The sequence below is a fragment of the Ailuropoda melanoleuca genome, chromosome 2 (assembly GCF_002007445.2).
Source record: "Ailuropoda melanoleuca isolate Jingjing chromosome 2, ASM200744v2, whole genome shotgun sequence".
In the NCBI taxonomy this organism is placed as follows: Eukaryota; Metazoa; Chordata; class Mammalia; order Carnivora; family Ursidae; genus Ailuropoda; species Ailuropoda melanoleuca.
Genome location: NC_048219.1, coordinates 27,282,403 through 27,307,791, shown reverse-complemented (window position 1 = coordinate 27,307,791; position 25,389 = coordinate 27,282,403). Strand labels below are relative to the sequence as shown.

At 37.5% G+C, this 25,389-nt stretch overlaps 1 protein-coding gene across 3 annotated transcripts in view; it reads right to left on the bottom strand.

The window, feature by feature from the left end:
* The window catches only part of ZFYVE9 (zinc finger FYVE-type containing 9), a 176,386-nt gene that overhangs the window by 104,092 nt on the left and 46,905 nt on the right, over positions 1-25,389 (bottom strand). For all 3 annotated transcript variants that reach the window (XM_034652679.1, XM_034652673.1, XM_034652666.1), the window contains exons 2-3: positions 14,975-15,080; positions 1,247-1,352 (exon numbers count right to left, since the gene is read on the bottom strand). In XM_034652679.1, the coding sequence (XP_034508570.1) occupies positions 1,247-1,316 (70 nt within the window). In that variant the 5' untranslated portion in view covers positions 1,317-1,352; positions 14,975-15,080. The remainder of the gene's footprint in view (positions 1-1,246; positions 1,353-14,974; positions 15,081-25,389) is intronic.

Here is a 25,389-nt window from a genome sequence, read left to right as displayed (position 1 = left end):
GTATAAATGGCTGAAACTGAGAGGAAAATACCCCTTCCACCGTGGTATGTAGATCCAATAAAATCCCAAATGATTAATTCATATTTACATGAATCCTATGGCTAAGGAGTAGCTTTGGGTCATCAGTGCTAAAATATGAGAATAGCTGGCTATTCCATGTACCCTTCCTTCTCCCTTTTCCTTCCTCACCCCCATAATTCTATAAGACTTGCTCTATCACAGACCCAAAGCAACAACATTAAAATTAATCTCTCTTCCCAACTACTATCAAAGAACAACCCGAATCACTGGATATAGTAAAGGTTTGGAGACCATTTCTAAAATCATGGACTTGAGACGGAAATACATCACTTTGTAAACTTGTTACATGCCATTTCCCCTTAGAAACAGACAATATCGGGGTGGGGGGGGCTGAGTAGCTCAACTGGTTAAGCATGTCTGTCTTCGGCTCAGGTCATGATCTCAGAGTCCTGGGATCAAGCCCCATCTCAGGCTCCCTGCTTCTCCTACTCCCTCTGCTCTTCCCCCATCTCTCCCCCTCACAACCCTGTCCTCTCTCAAATAAACAAATAAAATCTTAAAAAAAAAAAAAGAAAAGAAAAGAAAAAGAAACAGAGAATATCAGGATAGGAGGGATCTAATTAATTATGGCTGATCTTCAAATCATATTGAAAGAGAAATTTAAGGAAAAAGTTCTCCTAAATGAAGTAAATCTTAGGCAGACATTTTATCTAACCATTTTGGCAGTAACTTAAAACTATAAATCTTTTAGAATTAGGTTTAAAATGTATCTTTACTTTATTGGTCAATCAACAGGCAACAAGTTATTTTTCTTAGTTAGGAAATACAATCACACATTCTAAAGCTTTTCTTGACCATAAATTGGTTGTATAAAGAAAGTTCAGTCTCTAGTATGATACCACCTGGATACTAATCATTCTGCCACTTATTACCAAACTAACTTTGGGGAAATTGCTTAATCTCTCTGTGCCTCTCATCTATAAAATGTAAATAAGATCTACTTTCATGGGATTATTTTAAAGATTAAATAATACACTCCATGTAAATGCTTTCGCATAGTATTTGGCACATAGCGCTAAAAAATGTTAGTTCTTCCACTGGGTATTAAAATATAATACTATTATCATTAAGTCATTCTATTTTCTTAAAGTGTTGCATCCTCTTATAACACCACATTCTCCATATCATAAATGCACTCAAACAGATTCACCAAACAAATGCTCACCTTCGTTTTGTTCAAATTCATCTAATACCTTGTCCAGGTTGTAAGCTTCTGCTTGGAAGTAATTCTCCATCGGTGAAGAAACACCACTCAAGAGACTTGTTTAAACCTAAAAAGTAGATCAATTTGTATTACACTTTCAAATACTAAAATTTAATTTATAGACGTTAAAACTGATAACAGAAATACAAATGATGATGAGACTACTATGAACAATTACACACTAACAAATTGGAAAACCTAAAGAAAATGAATAAATTCCTAGACAAATACAACTACCAAGAGTAAATCACAAAGAAATGGAAAATCTGAACAGACCAATTACTAATAAGATTGAATCACTAATTAAAAACCATCCAACAAAGAAAAGTCTAGGACCAGTTGGCTTCACTGATGAACTCTATCAAGCATTAAAAAAGGAACTGGGACGCCTGCGTGGCTCAGGTGATTAAACGTCTGCCTTCAGCTCATGTCATGTTCCCAGGCACAGCATCAGGCTCCCTGCTCAGCAGGGAGTCTGCTTCGTCCTCTCCCTCTGACCCAACCCCTATTCATGCTCTTGCTCACTTTCTCTCCCTCAAATGAATAAATAAAAAATCTTAAGAGAAAAAAAAGAATTAATAGTAATGCTTCTTAACCTCTTCCAAACAATAGAAGAGGCAGGAACACTTGTAAACTCATTTTATAAAGCCAGCATTACCCTGATACCAAAACCAGGTAAGGACACTACAAGAAAGGAAAATTACAGACCAATATTCCTGATGAATATAGATACAAAAATCCAAAACCAAAATATTAGCAAACTAGATTCAATAATACATTGAAAAGATCATATACCACAATCAAGTGGGATTTACTCTAGGGATGCAAGGATGGTTCAACAACTGTAAATCAATGTAGTACCACATTAACAAAATGAAGGATAAATCATATGATCATCTCAACAGTGCAGAAAAAGCATTTAACAAAATTCAACACCTATTTATGATAAAAATCCTCAACTAAGTGGGTAGAAAACATACCTCAACATAATAAAGGCCATCTATGACAAGCTCATAGCTAACATATCATACTTAGCAGTGAAAACCTAAAAGCTTTTCCTCTAAGATCAAGAACAAGACTAGGATGCTCACTCTCATCACTTAAATTCAACGTAATACTGGAATTCCTAGCAAAAGCAATTAGGAAGAAAAAGAAACAACAGGCATCTGAGTCAGAAAAGAACTAGAACTATCTGCTCTTGCAGGTGACATGATAGTGTAATATAGAGCACCCTAAAGACTTCACATACACACGCAAAAAAACCCTGTAAGAATAAATGAATTCAATAACATTGCAAGAATAAGTCAACACACAAGGGGTGCTTGGCTGGCTCAGTCAGTAGAGCATGCAGCTCATGTTCTCTGGTTTATGAGCTAAGGCCCACATGTGGCACAGAGTTTTCAATTTTTAAAATTAAAATCTATGGGCCACCTGAGTGGCACACCGGTTGGACATCCGCCTTCGGCTCAGGGCGTGATCCTGGCGTTATGGGATCGAGCCCCATATCGGGCTCTTCTGCTGTGAGCCTGCTTCTTCCTCTCCCACTCCCCCTGCTTGTGTTCCCTCTCTCACTGGCTGTCTCTATCTCTGTCGAAAAAAGAAATAAAATCTTCAAAAAAAAATAAAAATAAAATTAAAATCTAAGTTTAATTAATTTAAATTTAAAAATTTTTTAAAAAGTAAACACACAAAAATTAGTTGGTTTCTATACACTAACACCAAACTATCAGAAAGAGAAATTAAGTAAAAAATATCATTTATGATTGCATCAAAAAATAAAATTCCTAGGAATAAATTTAACCAAGGAGGTGAAAGATCTGTACTCTGAAGACACTGATGAAATAATTAGAAGACACAAAAAGGTGGGAAGATATTCTGGGCTCATGGATTAGAAGAATTAATACTGTTGGGGCACCTGGGTGGCACAGAGGTTGGGCGTCTGCTTTCGGCTCAGGGCGTGATCCCGGTGTTATGGGATCGAGCCCCACATCAGGCTCCTCCGCTGTGAGCCTGCTTCTTCCTCTCCCACTCCCCCTGCTTATGTTCCCTCTCTCGCTGGCTGTCTCTATCTGTCAAATAAATTTTTTTTTAAAATCTTTTAAAAAAATTTAAAAAAAGAAGAATTAATACTGTTAAAATGTTCATACTACCCAAAGCAATCTACAGATTCAATCCAATCCCTATCAAAATTCCAATGGCATTTTTCACAAAAATTTTTAAAAATCCAAAAATCTGTATGCATCCACAAAAGATCCTGAAGAGCCAAAGCAGTCTTGAGAAAGAACAAAGCTGGAACCATCACAATTCTTGATTTCAAACTATATTAGAAAACTATAATAATCAAAACAGTAGGGTACTGGCATAAAAACAGACACATCAATCAATGGAACAGAAAAGAGATTCCAGAAATAAAATCACATATATACGGTCAATTAATCTATGACAAAGGAGCCAACAATATATGAGAAAGGATAGTCTCTTCAATAAATGGTGTTGGGGCACCTGGGTGGCTCAACCATTAAGCATCTGCCTTCAGCTCAGGTCATGATCCCAGGGTCCTGGGATCGAGCCCCGCATTGGGCTCCCTGCTCAGCAGGAAGCCTGCTTCTCCCTCTCACACTCCCCTGGCTTGTGTTCCCTCTCTTACTGTCTCTCTCTGTCAAATAAATAAATATTTTTTTAAAATAAAAAATAAATGGTGTTGGGAAAGCTGGACAGCCACATGCAAAAGAATGAAACCATACACCTATTTTATACCATACACAGAAATAAACTTAACACAAAGGTCAACTTTACTCAACATGGATTAAGGACTTGAACATAAGACCTGAAACCATAAAACTCCTAGAAGAAAACAGGCAGTAATAAGCTCTTTGACATTGGTCTTAGAGATGAGTTTTTGAATTTGACTCCAAAAGCAAAGGCAAGAAAAGCAAAAATAAACAGGTGGAACTACATCAAACTAAAAAGCTTCTGCACAGCTGAGGAAACCATCAACAAAATGAAAAGCAACCTACTGAACGGGAGAAAATATTTGCAAAACATATATCCAATAAGGGTTAACATCCAAAATATATTCAGAACTCATACAACTTGACTGCAAAAAAACCCCAAACAATCCAATTAAAAAACACACAGATAGCCAACACACAGATGAAAAGATCCTCAACATGACTAATCATCAGAGAAATGCAAATGAAAACCACAACCAAATCACACCTGTTAGAATGGGTAGTATCAAAACGATAAGAAATAACAAGTGTTGGTGAGGACGTAGAGAAAAAGGGACCCTTGTATGCTGTTGGTGGAAATGCAAACTGTATGAAAAAGAGTATGGAGGCTCCTCAAAAAATTAAAAATAGAACTACCATATGATTCACCAATTCCTCTACTAGGTATTTATTGAAAAAAATGAAAATACACATACCACAACTATATGTGAAGTGACCGATGTTAATTAAACTTATGTGGTAATCATTACCAATATATACATATATCAAACCATTATGTTGTATACCTTAAACTAATACAATGTTATTTGTCAATTATATCTCAATAACCCGGAAAAAAAGTAAAAAATACACAGATTTATGAATAAAAAATATTTACATAATTTATAAATCTTAAATACACAAGAATAAAATCTCTTATAAATCTATTCAGACTATGGTAAACTATAAAATTTATCATCCCAGTAGAGGTATTCTAAGATCTTTAAGCCGATAAAGTCTAGAAACCTGTAAGCTGACAATAATCAAAATGTTAATTAAAGAAGACAAACTTGGAGGGGCGCCTGGGTGGCACAGCGGTTAAGCGTCTGCCTTCGGCTCAGGGCGTGATCCCGGCGTTGTGGGATCGAGCCCCACATCAGGCTCCTCTGCTATGAGCCTGCTTCTTCCTCTCCCACTTCCCTTGCTTGTGTTCCCTCTCTCGCTGGCTGTCTCTATCTCTGTCGAATATATAAATAAAATCTTTAAAAAAAAAAAAAAGACAAACTTGGTGCATATGAATAGGATATGTTTCAAAAGATATATTCCAGATGTTGAGAGAGTGTTATCTCTTTGAGATAAAGAGAAAACTACATTTCTATTTGAAAAGACAGCTTTTAAAGAATTGTTCCCAAATGGAACAAGAAAGTTCAAGCAAGCTTGGGGATGTGAGATATTAGTTCCAAAATGTTAATGATGATTCTGATTTGGTTATTTTTTTTAATAGTTCTTTTTAAAATAATCTCCACACCTGACATGGTGCTCAAACTCATGACCCAGAGATCAAGTCAACTGCTCTACTGACTGAGCCAGGCAGGCACCCCTAAGTTTTTCTTTTCAAACCTCTTCTTTTCAAGTACCATTTCTAAGAAAGACAGTCTTCTTGGTGTTAATTCATCTAAAAGCATTCTGTGGGCACATACACTAGGTGTGTCAACTACTTAACAGAATGCCAAAAGCACATAGTAGTTGTTCAGTAAGTATTATCCAATTTTTTCCCTCTATTATAATGATCCCCATACTTATCTATCTCCTTAATTTCTCAAAATGTTCTTTCCAAACTGAAAATTCTGCTTGGCTTCTTACTGGTATACAGGGAGGCAGATCAAGGGGAGATAATATCACAATTTCTCTAAAATGTCTGAGTAAGGAAAGCATAAGAAGAGGGAAAACAAAAAACGTAATATCCTGCTATTACAAAATTTAAGGTAAATATAAAATGTGAATTTTCTTTCTCCTCTGAGACATATAGAAGTGTGAATATTATGTCTTTAATTTTACCAATTTTTAAAAAAAGCTCGGGGGGAGGCGCCTGGGTGGCACAGCGGTTGAGCATCTGCCTTCGGCTCAAGGCGTGATCCCGGCGTTGTGGGATCGGGCCCCACATCAGGCTCCTCCGCTAGGAGCCTGCTTCTTCCTCTCCCACTCCCCCTGCCTGTGTTCCCTCTCTCGCTGGCTGCCTCTCTCTGTGTCAAATAAATAAATAAAACCTTAAAAAAAAAAAAAAAAAGAATGTTATAAAAAAAAGCTCAGGGGATTTAATGGATTTATTCAAGTATTTCCTCATGATTCCTCATGATTATTCATTTAATCAACTTTTATTTATTGATTGGCTCCTGTTAAATAATTTAAGGTTAGGTAGACAAATAGGTTGTGTAATAATCCCTTAAAGTTTTTCTTAAATCTATCTTTTGTGTGTAATGATTTATAGTTCAAAATCATTTTTATATACATGCCATTTTATTTTGATAAAAACTGCATAGGGGCGCCTGGGTGGCGCAGTCGTTAAGTGTCTGCCTTCAGCTCAGGGCATGATCCCAGCTTTCTGGGATCGAGCCCCACATCGGGCTCCTCTGCTAGGAGCCTGCTTCTTCCTCTCCCACTCCCCCTGCTTGTGTTCCCTCTCTTGCTGGCTGTCTCTCTCTGTCAAATAAATAAATTAAAAAAAAAAAAAAGCTGCATAAACTTTCTAATGCTAAGAGCATGAATGAAATTTCTGACAACACACAATCAAGCACATTTAATATACACCTACAATACTCAGCATTTCAGTCATTATATATAAAATATTAATAATTGGATCTAACATATTTATTGTGCATCTACTGTATGCAATCAATTGAATTCTCAGATATCATCCTTAACATCAAGAAGCTTATAACTTAATAAATGTTAAACAATGCTAAATAAGGAAATTAATATAATAAATGATTTTAATAACAACACAGTACAAGACACAAAGTACAACTTGATCAATTTGTCAGATGAAATTAACAGATACGTGCTACAAAGTAAGTACTATAAAAGTTCAAGAAATGGGCAGGACCACCATCTGGATGGTCAAGAAAGGCATTATTTATGGATTTGAGCTGGGCCAGAAGGATGGAAATATTTTAACAGGTATTCCAGATGGCAAGATATAGAAGTGAAATTTCAAACAGGGAGAGACATACAAGGAGTTACCTGAGGACTGGCAATTATTGAGGGACCAGTGAAATGATCAGAATTTATTTATATAGTTAACATTAGGACAAAGTTGGAGAGATAGACAGCCATCATATGCAAGCCCTGCAATGCCAGTCTGAGAAAGGTATTGTATTACTTTAAGCAATGGGGAGCACTATAGCACATTCACATAAACTTAATTGTAGTGTATTGTGATAATTATTCATTCTATTATTAGTTACTGCTGTTAATCTCTTACTTTGCCTAAATTATAAATTAAACTTTATCATAGGTATGTATGTATAGGAAGAAACAGTATATACAGGTTTAGGTACTATCCATAGTTTTAGGCACCACTGGGAGTCTTGGAACATATCCCCCATAGATAAGCAGGGAGTACTCTATAAACAGCTGGTCATGAAGCTGTACTGAACTCCGATGATTACTGATTCAGGCCAACATCAAAAATGAATGCTAAAGGGGCGCCTGGGTGGCACAGCAGTTAAGTGTCTGCCTTCAGCTCAGGGCGTGGTCCCAGCGTTATGGGATCAAGCCCCACATCAGGCTCCTCTGCTGTGAGCCTGCTTCTTCCTCTCCCACTCCCTCTGCTTGTGTTCCCTCTCTCGCTGGCTGTCTCTATCTCTGTCAAATAAATAAATAAAATCTTAAAAAAAAAAAAAATGAATGCTAAAGCCTTTAGGTAAATGGTTATTGGGGAAGAAAATATTCATAGTGCCTCAAAGTATTAGTACACAGATAATTAATCACAAAGGAGAAAATATGTTTATAGTAAAAAGATATAATTATTACCTAAACCAAATGATCAAACTTAGCATCACTAACTGTTTAACAATAGTTAAATACAGATTAACACGTTAAAAAGTTTAACATGATGCACCTCTTGATGTGATGCAATGAAAAGTTTAAAATATTACCAACACAGTAGTCTTGCCAGAAACGTTTAACCTGAATTGAGTCCTGAAGAAACAATTTGACAAATCTAGAATGCAAGGCATTCTATAAGACAAGTGTTCTGAACTTTCCAAAAAATTCAACGTTATAAAAATCATCATTCCAAATTAAAAGAGACTAAAGAGATTAAATAACCAAATGCCATGCATGAACACTGACTGGGTCCTAGATCAGGAAAACACACATATATACATACACAGCAAAAAATCACATTTCCAGGACAACCCAAGAAATCTGGACTATATATTAGGTGATATAATAAATTAATAACCTTTTTCTTAGATGTGATAATGTTATTTTGATTTTGTAGGAGAATGTCCTTACTCTTAGGAGATGTCTGCTGAACTATTTAGGAAAGAAGTGTTTTATTATCTGTATTTAACTTTCAAATGATTCAGAAAAAGGAAAGTATGTGAATGTGTGTATGAGTGTGGGGGAGGAAAAGAAAAAGAAAAGAGAAAGGAGGGAGAGAGGAAGAGAGGTATTCAAAAAAGAAACAAAATGGTAAAAACTGATGAATCTAGGTAAAGCCTATATGGGTCTTTATTGTATTATTTTTCAATTTTTCAGTAGGCTTGAGATTTTTCAAAAGAAAAAAAGAATACTGAGCTGGTGGTAGGAAGCATTCTTTCTCACTCAGAATATAGAAATTCTAGAAAAAATAGATTATTTTAAAATAGTTTGTACAGTCAAATTCAAAAGCAAGAAAGGGAAATATACAGATACATAAACCAAGAAGCAAGCAAGCCACAGTAATGAGTGAAAACTGAATGGTGTCAGTCCACAGGGGTTACAAAACTAGACAGCAACAGGCCTAGGATTTGAAAGCTAGCAGGAAGGATGGGAATTATTGGCTGCAAACTTACAGAAGTTTCTGCAGCAGAAGGGGCCAGACTGGGCTCTCTGAATGAAGCCAGGAGCTGGGGAAAAAACTATCCCAAGAGGCTACAAAACTCAGCAATGCAACAGGATGGAACAGAATGCCAATAAAATCAACTTTCAGAAATTAAATTCCTACCCTGCCTCTCACTCATGATTGGGAATGATATTAAGTCTTTCTACTCCTGACTAAAACATGGTTTATCTCTATGCTTACTCAGCTCTTCCTGTGACTTGTAATAATAATGTTTTTAATTTTAAAAAGTCATTAAATATGGGACAGTAGGGAGAGGAGGGTGCATGTGACTATAAAGAACAGTACAAGGGAGATTTCTGTGGTGATAGAATCATGTTAGATCTTCAATTGCAATGGTGGTTACATAAATCTACATGTGATGAACGGGAGAGATACACATTCATGAATATGCTCTCAGCAGCTTTATTCGTAACAGCCAAAAGGTGGTAACAACTAAATATCTATCAACTGATGGATGGATAAATAAAATGTCAGTTTCCTGGTTTTTATGTTTTCTATAGTTATTTAGGATGTAACCAATGAGAAAAACTGGGTAAATGAAGGGGACATGGGAACTCTTTATATGATTTTTACAACTTTCTGGGGGTCTACAATTCCTATAAAATAAAAAGTTGAAAAAATATTAAGAGGGAAAAAGTTATGAAAAATTCAATAGATATGGGAGCAGGAAGAAGAGAGCATCTGTGTAAGGGGGAGTCAGAGCCCAAGTGTGGTAAAATAGATGCCCTTGTGTTAGGGTGACCCAACATCAGGTGTCGAGACCCAGCAGGGTGAGGAGGCTGTCTGCGCAGAAGGACAGCACAGCACGGGGTGTCAGAGCCCAAGAGAGGTGAGGAAGGCATCCACATGAAGGGGATGGTCTGGTTAGGGATGAGAAGAGTCCACATGCAGGAGGGGGTGAGGAGGAGATGTAAGAGCGCAGTCCAGAGTGGCAGGTCAGAGTCTGAGCAGGATAAGAAGGGCCAGGGGAAGGAGAAGGTGATACGAGACTGGTTACACATAGAGATGGATCAAATAAGTGACTACATGAAGGGCAACAGGGGCAAGGTTTCTTACTGTTAAAGAGAGTTAAATGCACAAAAGGTGAAAACCAGAAAGAACCCCGCAGTGTTGGTTTGGAATTCAAGGTACCAGTAAGAACTCACAGACTTCAAGTGACATGGATACTTACAGCAATAGATATAGATGTAAATGTGTGTGTGTCTGCACACAACAGAGATAGATGTAAATGTGTGTGTCCACACACAATAAAGATGTAATTATGTGTGTGTCCGTGCACAACAGATATAAATGTAAATGTGTGTGTCTGCACACAACAGATATAGATGTAAATGTATGTGTGTCCTTACACACACACATATATTCTCTAGCTCTGTGCACAGGATCTTGGAGCAGCAAAACTCCATCTCTATTTCAAGTAGCAATGAGCATATACCTCACACCAGATTTGGTTTCTAAGTATTGTTATCCACTGAAAGGAAACAGGGCTCCATGGAGAAATGGCTAATTCCACAGCTGGAGTAGAAAAAATACAAGAGCTTTGATGAGGATGTAGGGAAATATGAACTCTCACACATTACTAGGAGGAAAGTAAAATGATGTTGCAACTTTGGGAAACAGTTTGGCGGTCCCTCAAAAAGTTAAACAATGTTACCTTATGGCATAGCTATTCCACTCCTAGGTTTTACCCAAGAGAAATAGAAGCATATTCACACAAAAACTCATACCCAAATGCTCACAATAACATCATTCACAACAGCCAAAAGGTGGAAACAACCCAAATATATATCAACTAATAAATGGATGAATAAAGTGTGATATGTACACCAACAAAGTAGGACATTACAGGGCAATAAAAATAGATGACATACTGCTGTATGCTCCAACATGAATGAATTTTGGAAATATTAAAGAATCAGATACAAAAATCTATATATTATATGATTCCATTTGTATGGACAGTCAGAATAGGCAAATCCATAGAAACAGAAAATTAATTCGTGATTGTCAGGTGCTGGGGGGAACTGGAGTGAAACAGGAAGTGACTGCTAACGGATGTAAGATTTTCTTGGGAGGGTGATAAAAATGTTCTGGAACTACACAGTAGTGATGACTACAGAACTCTGTAAATACATAAAAACCACTGGACTCTACACACTGTAAAACAATGAATTTTATGGTATGTGAATTATATTTCAATTAAAAAAAAAAGAACAACCTTGAATATCTTGTGTGCTGGAAAGCAAGTATGTGCTCCAAGAATGACGGGGACATGTCAAAACGACACAGAAACCAGCCTGAAGGAGTTCCCACAGGCTAAGAAAATAAAAATAAATAATGATGGCAATGGATTATAACCCACTGAATAAAAAAAAAAAGAACCATGAGTCTTTGCAATATGAATGAATGAATCCCAAGTGTGATGAGGAAGGGGTATTTACATAGCTTCAAAGTTTCTCTCCACAAAAATACTAAGTACCAAAGAAAAAAAGAGTAACTTGAGCAGCAAAGCCTGGCAGACACCATCTTACACAAGAATCAGAGTGAGCATCAGTAATGGGACAAATGGAAACCTGTGCTCTTTGACAGGCTGCAATGAAAAGGACACAGCAATGTCAACACTGGGGAAGGTGAGGTGGGGAGAGGGGCAGTCAGGGGGCTATGCGAACGCCCTTTATTTCTGCTCAATTTTGCTATGGACCTAAAACTGCTCTAAAAAAATAAAATGTTTTAATTAAAAACAAAAATAGCACCACTTCTGTGATATTCCCACGAAAATGCATAACCTGAATCTAGTCAGGAAACATCAGACAAACCAAAACTGAGAACATTCTACAAAACAACTGATCTGCAATCTTCAAACGTGTCAAGATCGGGGCGCCTGGGTAGCGCAGTCGTTAAGCGTCTGCCTTCGGCTCAAGGCGTGATCCCGGCATTATGGGATCGAGCCCCACATCGGGCTCTTCACTGGGAGCCTGCTTCTTCCTCTCCCACTCCCCCTGCTTGTGTTCCCTCTCTCACTGGCTGTCTCTCAAATAAATAAATAAATAAAATCTTTAAAAAAAAAAAAGTGTCAAGGTCAAAAAAGTCAAAGACTGCAGAACTGTTCCAAATGAAAGGAGACTACAGAAACATGACAACTAAGTGCAACACGTGATTCTAAACTAGATCTTCTTGATATAGAGGACATTATTTGTACATCTGGCAAAACTTGAATAAGATCTGAGAATTATATGGTGGTAATGAATCAAAGTTAATTTCCTGATTTTGATGAATGTATTGTGGTTATGTACAAGAATGTCCTTGTTTGCCAGAAACATAGTTTCAAAGGAGATGGGGCATACAGCAGCTAGCAACTTACTCTCAAATGGTTCACAGAAAAAAAGTTATTTGTACTTGTGACTTTTCTATAAGCTTGAAATAGTTTAAATTTTCTTTTTAAACGCACCGAAAGTGTCTATCATATTTTAAATTTCCAGGGCACTTTCTTTTTCTAGTTATTTTTACAGCACCTTATTTCACGAATATAATTTATTCTCTTACCTCTCTGATGCAATTACTAATTACCTATTGTTTATTGGGGTTTTTTTCCTCAAACTTTCTTCTGTTTCCTGTATTATGTCCTTCAAGTTCCTCTTTTGTACTTTTAGTCTCTGTCCTTCTTATTGGACACTTTCCCCAAATGCCTATTTATTAAATAAATGAAAGTACTAAAGGTCAATTGGAAGATCTGCATACTTGGCTTCTCAACCAGGAGGCTTCCACTGCATGGTGATCAGGTGGGAACACAGCTATTTCATTGGGAGACCTCTAACTGCCAGTATAGATACATCTTTTCTTTAGACTCCAGAGAGAACTCATATAATCTCCTATAAGGGAGTAAAAAGACAATTACCTTCTGAAGGAAAAGTAGAGGAAGGAGTGAGGGGAAGGGTCTCATTTTTCAATATAAAGGATTTCCCTTAAGCCTCCAGCTTTCACAATGGTGCCTCATCCTTGATCTGTTATGTTTAGTGTCCCCAAGTCTTGAGCATCTTTAGTTTCATTTTCTAAAGAAAAAACTATGGTTTCCTGAGGACTTAGGAGAGGGGCAGTCTTCTCACTACATAAGCTGATTCCCCCAGAGGATCTAAATCCTATGTCAGGATTCATTTTTTAGATTAATTAATTTATTTTAAGTAGGCTCCACACCCATGTGGGGCTTGAACTCATGACCCTGTGATCAAGAGTCACATGCTCCATCGACTGAGCCAGCTAGGTACCCCTTATGTCAGGATTCTCTACTTATCTTCTTATAAAAGCATCCAACTCTTATTCAAAATAGGAGTCCCTAAATATTACACATGTATATCTCAAAAAAGAAATACAATTACTTAATTTAGAACAGTTTTTTCCTGAGGACATCTTCATTTGATGTTGGACTTCTAGACCCCTTTTTTTTTATCCTACTGACCAGAGCTCTTTTGGACACTCTCTTGAATCTCAGTCATAGGGGGATCCACTTTTATAGCACTGATCTGATTGCTCCTTTTATGTTTTCTTCACTGGTACTTCCTCTTTATGCTATGTACTAATTACAATGAACATGTGTATATCCATGCACCAAACATTACGGAGTATATACTGGGTAACAGGCACTGTCCTAGCCATCAGATTACAATGACAAATAAGACAATGTCCTTGACCTAATGGTGCCTAATGTCTCACAGGGGAGATGGATGAGTAAACTTAAAATATAAAACACTGCACCAACTGATATATGCACAGAGTGCTACGGAGCCAAAGAAGAGGTGAAGCTAAATCAGACTGAGGCAGGGGTGTATTTTGGGGCTACTATGACAAATATTCTAATAACTGATTACCCCTGATTATTTACTATTTATTATTGTTGATAGTTTTTACAGTGTGTTGAAAACGTCCTAAAGAGGTAATGCCTGAAGAATAAGATTTTGCCCAGTAAAGGCAGAAAAGGGCACTCCCTTCATACACCCTCATATTAGGTAGCTAGGGTACAAGAAATACTCTTCCAGCTGCAGGCCCAGAAGTTTTGATCGGGAAAGCACTACTGAGTGCCACTCTGCTCCATTCTCAACTCAAGAGGAAAGGAGCTCAGTCTCCTATCACACACTGTCAGATCCATTCCCCGATCCTCAAAACTTACATGAAAAATCAAAGAATTCAGCCAGAGTATGCAACATGCCATTAGTGAACAGCATAATCAGTTTCTGAAACTAATCTCACCCACATACCCTCCCTACCACCACCATTTTCTACCCCTTCAGTAACTATAAGACCTGAAAGTAATCAAACATGATTCCAGTCAGGAAAAAAAAAAAAAAATCAATGACTCCTGCTCTACAAGAATTAGTAAAATACTTCCAATTTTCTGCTGGAAATTATTGCTCTTCACAATTAATCTAAAAATACAAAGTAAAATAATTTAATTCAATCTATATTTCTGATTCCCTGCCCCCAAATTAGGGGTAATTGTTTAACTCTTGCATGATGACTAAGAAATAGAAATAAGATTAATTGGATTTTTTTTCCTCTTAACAATATTGCTCAAATCCATGTTCTTTTTCATGCTGAAATTACCTTTCTATCCTCAACGTGGAAGTTGACTCCAAAAAGAAAAAGCCAAGCACTGGCAGAGAAATTAGAATTTTTGACATAATTTAACAGTAATTTAAAAATACCCCCTTGTTCTGGACTTAAGTCAAGTCTTTTTTTAAAACCACACTCCTGATTTAACAAGAGGCAATGTCATAAATGAAGCAAGCAGCATATATACATGAGCATTATTTTCTATAGATTTAGTTGTTTTCTTAAGTTCAATCTCTAACAGAAACAGAACACTGGTTTTCTTACCTTTTTCCCCTTACACACGTGATGAGGAACAGACTTCCCTGTGCTTACTCATGATGCTTGCCGCACCACCAGCCAGTCCTGCTGATTCAGTATGCTCTGTTTGATCCTAAAGAAAAAAAACCACATTGCTCATTACATTTGCTAAAGCAATAAGCCCTAATTTTCTTCATATAAACCTATCATAGCCAAACAAATGAAAGCTATGGGCTTAAATAATAAATTACATCTTCAGATTCAAAGACCTGGCCAGCATGAAATGTAGCTGACACATTTTATTGTGTAAGAAGGCCAAAAGTTAAACATTTCAATAAACAGTTAAGAATTTTTTAACATTTCTTATTTTCAATGGATAATATAAAGTGAAACATCGAAGGCAGGCACTTTCTACCCAATGGCTTTAACTATGTTTATTCATAAAAATACCACTTATTTTGTATTACAATAGGCCCTCAAAGAATCCAAAGCTAGAAAAACTGTTGCTTCACTAGAATGTGGGATTTTCTTTTTCTGTACAGAATCCTTAAATTGAGATTCAGAGGCTTCCCGCTGAGATTTTTATTGCCAAACAACTGTTTTTCCTCCAAATGGAATCTCTTATGATTCCAGTCCTCTTCCACTGTTTAGAAGCAATGGATCTCTTAGCCCAATATTAACCTTTATTGTCAGGGGTATGCAAAAGACAAAACCGCCAAAGCTTCCTCAAATGTTATTTCCTTCTTCTGAATACATAACAATATCCATGAAGTTATAGTAGTCCAATTTAAATACCTTTGTAGCTGCTTAGAGATAATTTGAAACTCTTTAAGAGCCTAATTTAGGGGCGCCTGGGTGGCACAGCGGTTAAGCGTCTGCCTTCGGCTCAGGGCGTGATCCCGGCGTTATGGGAGAGCCCCACATCAGGCTCCTCCGCTATGAGCCTGCTTCTTCCTCTCCCACTCCCCCTGCTTGTGTTCCCTCTCTCGCTGGCTGTCTCTATCTCTGTCGAATAAATAAATCTTAAAAAAAAAAAAAAAGAGCCTAATTTAGCCTTGAACAAGATTAGTAGTTGTAGGGGCGCCTGGGTGGCGCAGTCGTTAAGCGTCTGCCTTCGGCTCAGGGCGTGATCCCAGTGTTTTGGGATCGAGCCCCACATCAGGCTCTTCCGCTGGGAGCCTGCTTCTTCCTCTCCCACTCCCCCTGCTTGTATTCCCTCTCTCGCTCGCTATCTCTGTCAAATAATTAAATAAAATTAAAAAAAAAAAAAAGATTAGTAGTTGTAATCAGAATAAAATTAAGAATCTCATATTATCCATATAAAATATATAACATATAATCATAGCATTTTCAGAACAGGAAAGTATCTTAGATATGATCTAATGAACACCATGTAATTTTAAAGATAACAGGCACTAAAATAAATTTTCCTGGCATTATTGCAAATAAAATTCCATTATCTGATGTGAAAATGATGTACTTACTAAAAAATAAGAGAATAAGGAAAAAGCCTAAAGTTCAAGTTTCCAGATACCGATAAAAAATATGGAATGAAAATTACTGGTAAAAGATTTTCCTATCTTGAGAACTTGAAAAAAATGTATATTTGTTATATATTCTAAATGAGAGGTGCTGTTGATACTAAGAACCAGGCTTCCATATGTCAAATAATGAACTAATCATATCAGAAACAGGAAATGGCTCTACGAGGTAGAAGTACCAAGGCCAAAATGAATGAGGCAAAAGTAAAGTCCTCACCTCTAATTAGACTATTTAACTGAAGATTTTTTTTAAACAAATAAAATTAACTCAACAGATTCAAAGTCAAATACTGTATGCCTGTATCCATTTTGAAATGTGAGGCAAGTCCAATAATATTATTTAACTGTCTCAAACATCACAGGTTTTTCTTCTGGAATTTTATCTCTCTGACCTTTAGCCTCAGCTGGCAAAGCCATAAGTCTGGTTAAATCCAACTGTCTACCTAACTCCATACGTTCCCCCAAGAAGCTTAAATGTGTCTAGAGGAAAATCACACAAGAAGGAGACTGCTCTCAACTTTACATTTGTGACTTCATACTGTATTTCCCTTAGTCAATCTACTTTCAGCCCTGTACCTTATTCCTATCTTTTGATATGCCTGGAATCCCTTAACTCAAAGCTTTCATAATTCAATTCTTCCAAAAAATAAACCTTTCGTTTCCTGCAGGACAAGGAATAATGTTACTCGGCTACATAAGCCAGGATAGCATACCAGCGTATCTAACCACTCTTTCTACAGACTTCCAACCAATTTCTTTTCCAGCACTTATTCCTCACCTAAAGCCTTTAGAGATTCCTAGAGCTTCCAAGAGCCTTTCTAGAGTTTCTCTGAAGGTCCTGTGGGGGTGCAGACTTGCTTCTCATCACATTTCCCTCCACAATTTATTGCTTCTTCAGTTCTAAGACCTTTATTTTACTTTTTCCATTCACTGAAACCTCTGGTTTCCTTTTCTGTTGTTTCTTCCTATCATTCAGTGGAGTTTCAGGGAAGAAAGAAAACAAGTGTGTAGGGGAGGGGGATCAATCCATTCTATTTAGCGACAAGTCTCCATTCTTATCTTTGAGAACAAACACATAATGGAATATAATATTGTATTCTTTCTTAAAAGTAGCCTTAAAGGTTGCCAATGCCCTAACAAATAGAGAAATAGATTTAAAAAACAAAGGGAAAGAGAGATAGACAAGCAATAAGTAATGCCTCCCTCACCTCATGTAAAAACATGCTTTCCAGATAAGAGACAGTAATCTAGTACTTTCTGCCCAGAATGAGCACTTTATGGTAGAGCCTTTTCATCACCTTTTGGCATTATGGAATTAATTTTTGGAAGGAACAAAAGAAGTTTAATAACTGGATAGATACACAACATAAAATACAGAATAAAATGTTTTAAATACAGTTCAAGATACATGGAAAAAAATTCAGAATGCCTTCAAGATTCTGTTCAATGTCACCTCTTAATGTGAAAATAATCACTTAGTTCTCTATGCTCTCATAATACATCTATAACACAGTTCACATTACATGGTAATTTCTCCCTTTACAATCTGTTGCACTCCACTAGACAATAAGCCACTCAAGGCAGGAAACCCTTTATTCATCCTTTTATCCCAAGACCCCAACAGTGCTTGTCATATAGTAAATATTCAAAATACCCAGGATGATTTAATTAAGTATAGAATATAACACACCTCCCATGGCAAGGATTCCAAATAAATAGCTCCTAATTGCATCTCCTTCCTTCTATTTCTACAACTGCCTTATTTTAAGCCCTCATCAGTTCTCACCTTATCCCCCTCCTATCTCACCTACTTAATGGACACATCTCTGGATGTGAGTGATGGGTCTTCATTTGTCACCACAAATACTACCCAGATTGATTGTGCTTTTCTAGCTAATGAATAATTCCCCTTACTCTCTTCCCCCAAGAAGGAAGTATAGTTTTTTAGCATGGCAATAGAGATCCTTTCAGAACTTGGTCTCTGCCTCTTTTCCATCCTGTTCTCCCACTACTTCCCTAAGCTCCAATCATACAAAAATACCCATATTTCTTGTGAAATGCTTTATCATGCTTCTCTATCATCTCTATCTCTAACATGCTAACATCTAGCATGTTCTGTGCCTATACTGAGACACTTTTGCCACTCTTCTTTGCCTAGCTAATTTGCATTACCCAAGGTTCAACCCGCTTGCTCTCAACTCAACCTGAGCAGCCTTCCCTGATTCTCTACAGACTGTTTTAGAAGAGTCATCCTACACTCATGTCATGCCTTCTCTTTACAAACGTCAGCACTTACCAAATTAATTTACATTGTCAGTATGCCTGTCTACCTCCCCACTGAACTATCAGTTCACTAAGAACAAGGACTATGTCTTCATTCTCTGTAAGCTACGGCACAGTACAGAGTGTTCAACAAATGTTTCATGAAAAGATAAATCAAATGAGATTAATGAAGTCCATATTTAAGTAATCAAATTCATGATGAAGATTCCTTCCACCCTGATAATTATTTATGAATGTGTGTGTTGTAGGGGAAAGGGATAGTAAGCAAAATATGCAAGAGAGAAACAAAAACAGAGAATTCTCTAGTGGAAGAGAAAAAAAAAAGTGACAAGGATTTAAATAATAGGGTTTTTTTTTTTTTTTTTTTTTTTAAAGTAGGCTTCACACTCAACATGGGGCCTGAACTCACGACCCAGGGATCAACAGTCCCATGCTCCACTGACTGAGCCAATCAGGCACAATAACTGGGAAATTTTATTATTACTCTATAATACACGCACTTTGTTTTTTTTAAAGATTTTATTTTATTTGAGAGAGAGAATGCACAAGCTGGGAGAGAGGCAGAGGAAGAGAGAGAGAAGCAGGCTCCCACTGAGCAGGGAGCCCAATGAGGGGCTCGATCCCAGAACCCCAGGAATCATGACCTGAGCCAAAGGCAGATGCTTAACCGACTGAGCCACCCAGACACCCCTATAATACAGGCACTTTGACATAAAACTACATTCTAGAGATTTACCTTAAAGAAATAATTGGATAAACAGAAAAAACATGGAGTAACTGTTAGATTGATGTTAAAATAGTAAAATATTGGGAAAAATCTAAATGTCAACTGGAAGGAGGCATTTATAAAATGGTACAAACGGTAAGACTCCATATTTGGGGAAAACTTAAAAGTCCTTTTTTTTTTTTTTTTTTAAAGATATTAAGTAATCTCCACATCCAACCTAGGGCTCAAACCTACAACCCCAAGATCAAGAGTTGAGGACTCCACTAACTAAGCCAGCCAGGTGCCCCAAAATTTAAAAGTCTTAAGAAATACACACCAAAATATAATAATCTCTTGGTAGTGTTTGGGTGATTTACATTTTTTCAATCTTCTGTAGTCCTAATTTTTCTTGGAGTGAATATTTATTATTTGTTAATAACGGGAAAGAGAATTGAGGACACATGAATTTCTATTAATAAAAACCCAAACTAGTGGGGCGCCTGGGTGGCTCAGTCGTTAAGCGTCTGCCTTCGGCTCAGGGCATGATCCCGGCGTTCTAGGATCGAGCCCTGCATCACCAGGGAGCCTGATTCTTCCTCTCCCACTCCCCCTGCTTGTGTTCCCTCTCTCACTGGCTCTCTCTCTCTCCGTCAAATAAATGAATAAAATCTTTAAAAAAACAAAAAACAAAAAAACCCAAACTAGGGGTGCCTTGGGTGGCTCAGTCAGTTAAGCAACCAACTCTTGGTTTTTTTTGGCTTAGGTCATGATCTCAGGACCCTGCAACAAGCTCCAGACTCAGCATGAGATTCTTTCCCCTGCCCTCTCCCTCCCCCTTTGCTCCTCCCCCTGGCTCTCTCTCTACAATAAATAAAATCTTTAAAAAAAGATCCCAAGCTACTTAAATTTTTACTTTCAAATATGAAAACTGAAGAAGAAAGGAAACAGGAAAGACAAAGATTTTAAAAGATTATCTCCCTGGGAAATATAACAGAAGATTAAAATTTTATTTATTTTTTATCTATTTTTTTAAAGATTTTATTTATTTATTCGACAGAGATAGAGACAGCCAGCAAGAGAGGGAACACAAGCAGGGGGAGTGGGAGAGGAAGAAGCAGGCTCATAGTGGAGGAGCCTGGCGTGGGGCTCGATCCCATAACGCCCGGATCACGCCCTGAGCCGAAAGCAGACGCTTAACCGCTGTGCCACCCAGGCGCCCCAGAAGATTAAAATTTTAATTATATATGGGGAAAGAGAAAGAAGAATCATCTAAAATTTAAAAACCAAGATTTTTTTTAAATAAACCTACAAGGAAAATGACAGGAATAAAGATGATGTTTAAAATATAAAATGCAAGCGATTTATAGGACTCTCTGATGTGGACATGTTTATAACAGAAGAGATTTATGAAGGTAATATAGATCTTTCTCAACTTATGATGGAATTACGTCCCAATAAACCAACCATAAGTTGAAAATATCATTAAGTCTAAAATACATTTAATACACCTAACCTACCGAACATCATAGCTTAGCCTAGCTTACCTTAAACATGGGCAAAATCATCTAACAGCTTATTTTATAATACTGGGTTGAATATCTCACGTAATTCAGTGCATACTGTACTGCAAGTAAAAAACAGAATGGGTGTACGGGTACAGAATGATTTTAAGTGTATTGGCTCTTCACCCTTGCAATCACATGGCTGCCTGGGAGCTGTGGCTCCCTGCTGCTGCCCAGAATCACAAGACAGTATCACACCACATATCACTAGCCTGGGAAAAATCAAAATTCACAATCTGAAGTATGGTTCCTACTGAATGTGTACTGCTTTCACATGATCTGAAAGTCTAAAAAAATCCTAAGTCAAACCATCATTAAATAGGGAACAGTCTGTAATTTCCACAATCCTGGTCATGGGTTAAAAAAAAAAAAAAAAAAGAATAAGGAAACAAGGATAAACTAGAAAACATTCTTAGTTAAATACTGTTTCCTGTCTTGGCTCTGATTAATATTATTTACCATAGAAAAAAGTCAGTATCTGCTTAGTAACCAAACTCCTTAACATTTTCACCAGTAATTCTGACAGGGAGTTAAACTCAATATGTAAAAAATTGTATTTAATCTTCCAAAGTCATTTTCTTTGTTACCTATCCTGGTCTAGACAAGACTCTCAATTTAGGAGTCGCAGATTATATTTGCAAAGATACATGCTACAATATCTCCCATCCCACATGATCTTCTTACAGGAGTGGTGAAATCTATGTCCCCTTCCTCTAAACATGGGCAGAACTTCATGACTACCTCAACAAATACAGCAAAACAGAAAGAATACTACATAACTTTCAAAGCTAGGTCATAAAAGGTAACACAGTTTTGCCTGGTCCTTTTGGGATACTTGCTCTTGGAATCCAGCTATCATACTAGAGAGACCACATGGAAAGTCCACGTGTAGGTGATTTTGCCCATGAACCTTTACATATTTGAATGAGCAAGCCTCAAGATGAGCAAGCCTCAAGCAAGACTATCTGACTACAACTTCAAGAAAACCCTGAGCCCAGCCAAACCCTAACCAGAAGAGATAATAATTAAATTGTTGCTTTAAGCCACTATGTTTTGGTGTATTTTATTACATAGCAATAGATACATGTACCAGGTTAGTAATTTGATACTCTTTTTTTGAAAGAGGAAGGGGCAGGGGCACCTGGGTGGCCCAGTCGTTAAGAAGTCTGCCTTGTAGTCCCAGGGTCCTAGGATCGAGCCCCACATCGGGCTCCCTGCTCTGCTGGGAACCTGCTTCTTTCTCTCCCACTCCCCCTGCTTGTGTTCCCTCTCTCGCTGGCTGTCTCTCTCTCTGTGTGTCAAATAAATAAATAAAATCTTTAAAAAAAAGAAAAAAAAAGGAGGAAGGGGCAGAGAGAGAGGAAAAGAGAATCTTAAGCAGGCTCCATGCCGAGAACAGAGCCCAACACGGAGCTCAATCTCACGAACCTGAGAGTATGACCTGAGCCAAGATCAAGAGTTGGACGCTTAACCAAATAAGCCGCCCAGACACCCCAATTTGATACTCTTTAATCCAATCTTATATAAATATTCTATTTATATAAATCTATTCTATTTATATAAATCTTATATAAATATTCTAAAGGAAAGGGTAAGAACCATTAAAGGGACAGGCAAAAAAGATGACACAATGATAGCAGCCTCTCCTCTACTGAACTATTTATATTTAGCTCTGACTTCTGACTTTGCATATCCCACTCAATAAAACAGCCTTTGAGCTTCTCAGGGTACAGTTTAGGAACTGCCTCATCATTCAAGCAAGAAGCTAAGTGAGGGAGGGGATCTTACCTTCTTCTATGGAAACTTATGAAAGTTTTCCTCTAAACAACATACAATATTCTATGAAGAGTTCTGGCTAATACATTTTTCATCTCACCAACTTTCCAATGCCATTTTAGAACACTTTATAGATCAGCACCCTGAAACCTGTCTAGTTACCCAACTCCTTAATAAGTCTATGCACCATTATCCACTCTGCTGACCAACTTAAAGCTTCGAATGCCATTCTAGATACTATCTCTCCTCTCCCTCCACCTCTACATTCAGTCTAACACCAAGTCTTATCAATACTGCCTTTTAAATCTCTCAAATCCATCCACTCTCTCCATTTCCCCTGCCATATCTCACATCTTTCTGTTGCCCAGATTTTTTTAAGAATGCTAACTATTCTCCCTGCCCTTTTTGTGTCCATCTAGCCTATTCTTTATGCAAATGCAAAACACAAATCTGATTATATTATTTTTGTACTTAACACCACTCAGTGGTAACCTACTGCCCTGAGAACAAAGTCCATACCTCTAAAACACAATTCCGTTTTATTTGGTTTCTGCTTACTTCTCTAGTATGACATCTCTCTAGTCTCAAATTCTTACTCTCTGCACTGGTCATCCTAATCAATTGAACTTTTAATTCTTAAGCTTGCCCATCTCCATTTGTCAAAACAGACCCTCATACTAATACATGCTACGATATGGATGAACCTTGAAAATATTACGTGAGGGGTTCCTGGGTGGCTCAGTCAGTTGGGTATCTGCCTTCGGCTCAGGTCATGATTCCAGGGTCCTGGGATCGAGCCCCTCATTAGGATCCCTGCTCGGCGGGACGTCTGCTTCTCCCTCTCCCACTCCCCCTGCTTGTAATCTCTCTCCCTCTGTCCAATAAATAAAATCTTAAAAAAAAAAAGAAAGAAAATATTATGCTAAGTGAAAGAAGCCAGTCACAAAAGACCACATACTGTAGAGTTCTATTTATATGACATGTCCAGAACAGGCAAATCCTTAAAGACAGAAAGTAGATAAGTGTTTGCCAGAGAACAGGGAGAGGAGGGAATAGGGAGTGACCACTAATGGGTACAGGGCTTCTTTTCAGTGTGGTAAAAATGTTCTGGGGGCACCGAGTGGCTCAGCTGGTTAAGCGTCCTACTCCTGATTTTGTCTCAGGTCAATCTCAAGGTTGTGAGATTGAGCCCCGAGTAGGGCTCCATGCTGGGAACGGAGCCTGCTTAAGATTCTCTCTCTCCCTTTGCCCCTCCCACTCCCTCTCTTTAAAAAAAAAAAAAAAAAAAAAGTTCTGGAATTAGATAGTGATAATGGTTGCAAACTCTGTGAATGTACTGAAAACCACTCAATGTATACTTTAAAAGAATGAATTTCATGGTATGTCAATCATATCTCAATAAAACTGTTATCAAAAAAAAAACCCATAACAAACAGGCCTCCACACATTATTTAGGCCTGGAATTCTGTGCCTGTCCACTGTTACTTTACTAATTTTTACTTCTCCTCATCCTAGCCTACATATCACATCTTCTATGAAACCCTTCTGATCTAGGTCTCAAATAGGTGTCCCTTCTTTCTTGTATAGCTTTTACTTCCTTTATTATAAGACATCACTGAATTATGAATTTTTTAAAACTGTTTATCTCTCCCTTCCAGGCTACTGAGGTTTTTCAGGATAGGAACTACTTATGTCTTATTTATCACTGTATTCATGATACATAGTACAATATTTGGCACAGAGTAAGTGCTCACTAACTGCTTATGATACAAAGTAAAATAACTAAAGGACTAACTTTCAAAGCTAATTTTCAAAGCATTTCCACCTAGGAAATTTTTCCATACAAAGGATCCCAGAGTTATGCTTAGACTGCTAAGGCTTGTATGTACCCACTATTTCAAAGTCTGTTAATGCCAACATAAAATTATGGATTTGCATAATGAAGAACAGTTCAAACTTAAACTATGTTTTATCAAGGCTTTTTTTTCTTTTTAAGATTTTATTTATTTGACAGAGAGAGACACAGTGAGAAAGGGAACACAAGCAGAGGGAGAGGGAAAAGCAGGTTTCCCACTGAGCAGGGAGCCTGACGTGGGGCTTGATCCGAGGACCCTGGGATAATGACCCAAGCAGAAGGCAGACGTTCAACGACTGAGCCACCCAGGCACCCCTTATCAAGGCTTTCTATCCATGATCACAACTCTTCAGACAGCTCCTATTAGTTTAACAACTTATCTTTTTTTTTTTTAAACATTTCATCCATTTATTTGAGAGAGGGAGAGGGAGAAGCAGACTCCTTGCTGAGCAAGGAGCTGATGTGGGGCTCAATCCCAGGACCCTGGGATCGTGACCTGAGAAGAAGGCCCAACCGACTGAGCCATCCAGGCGCCCCACAACTTTTTAAAAGAAAAAGTGTGATTCAGGAGTATCTATGAATATAACAATGGAGTATCTAGCAAAACTGGGACTGGAAGCTTTTTTAATTTTTTTTTTTTTGCCTTATAAGAAATCTTTTTTTTTTTAATCTAAATTCAATTAATGAACATATAGTGTGTTACTAGTTTCAGAGGTAAA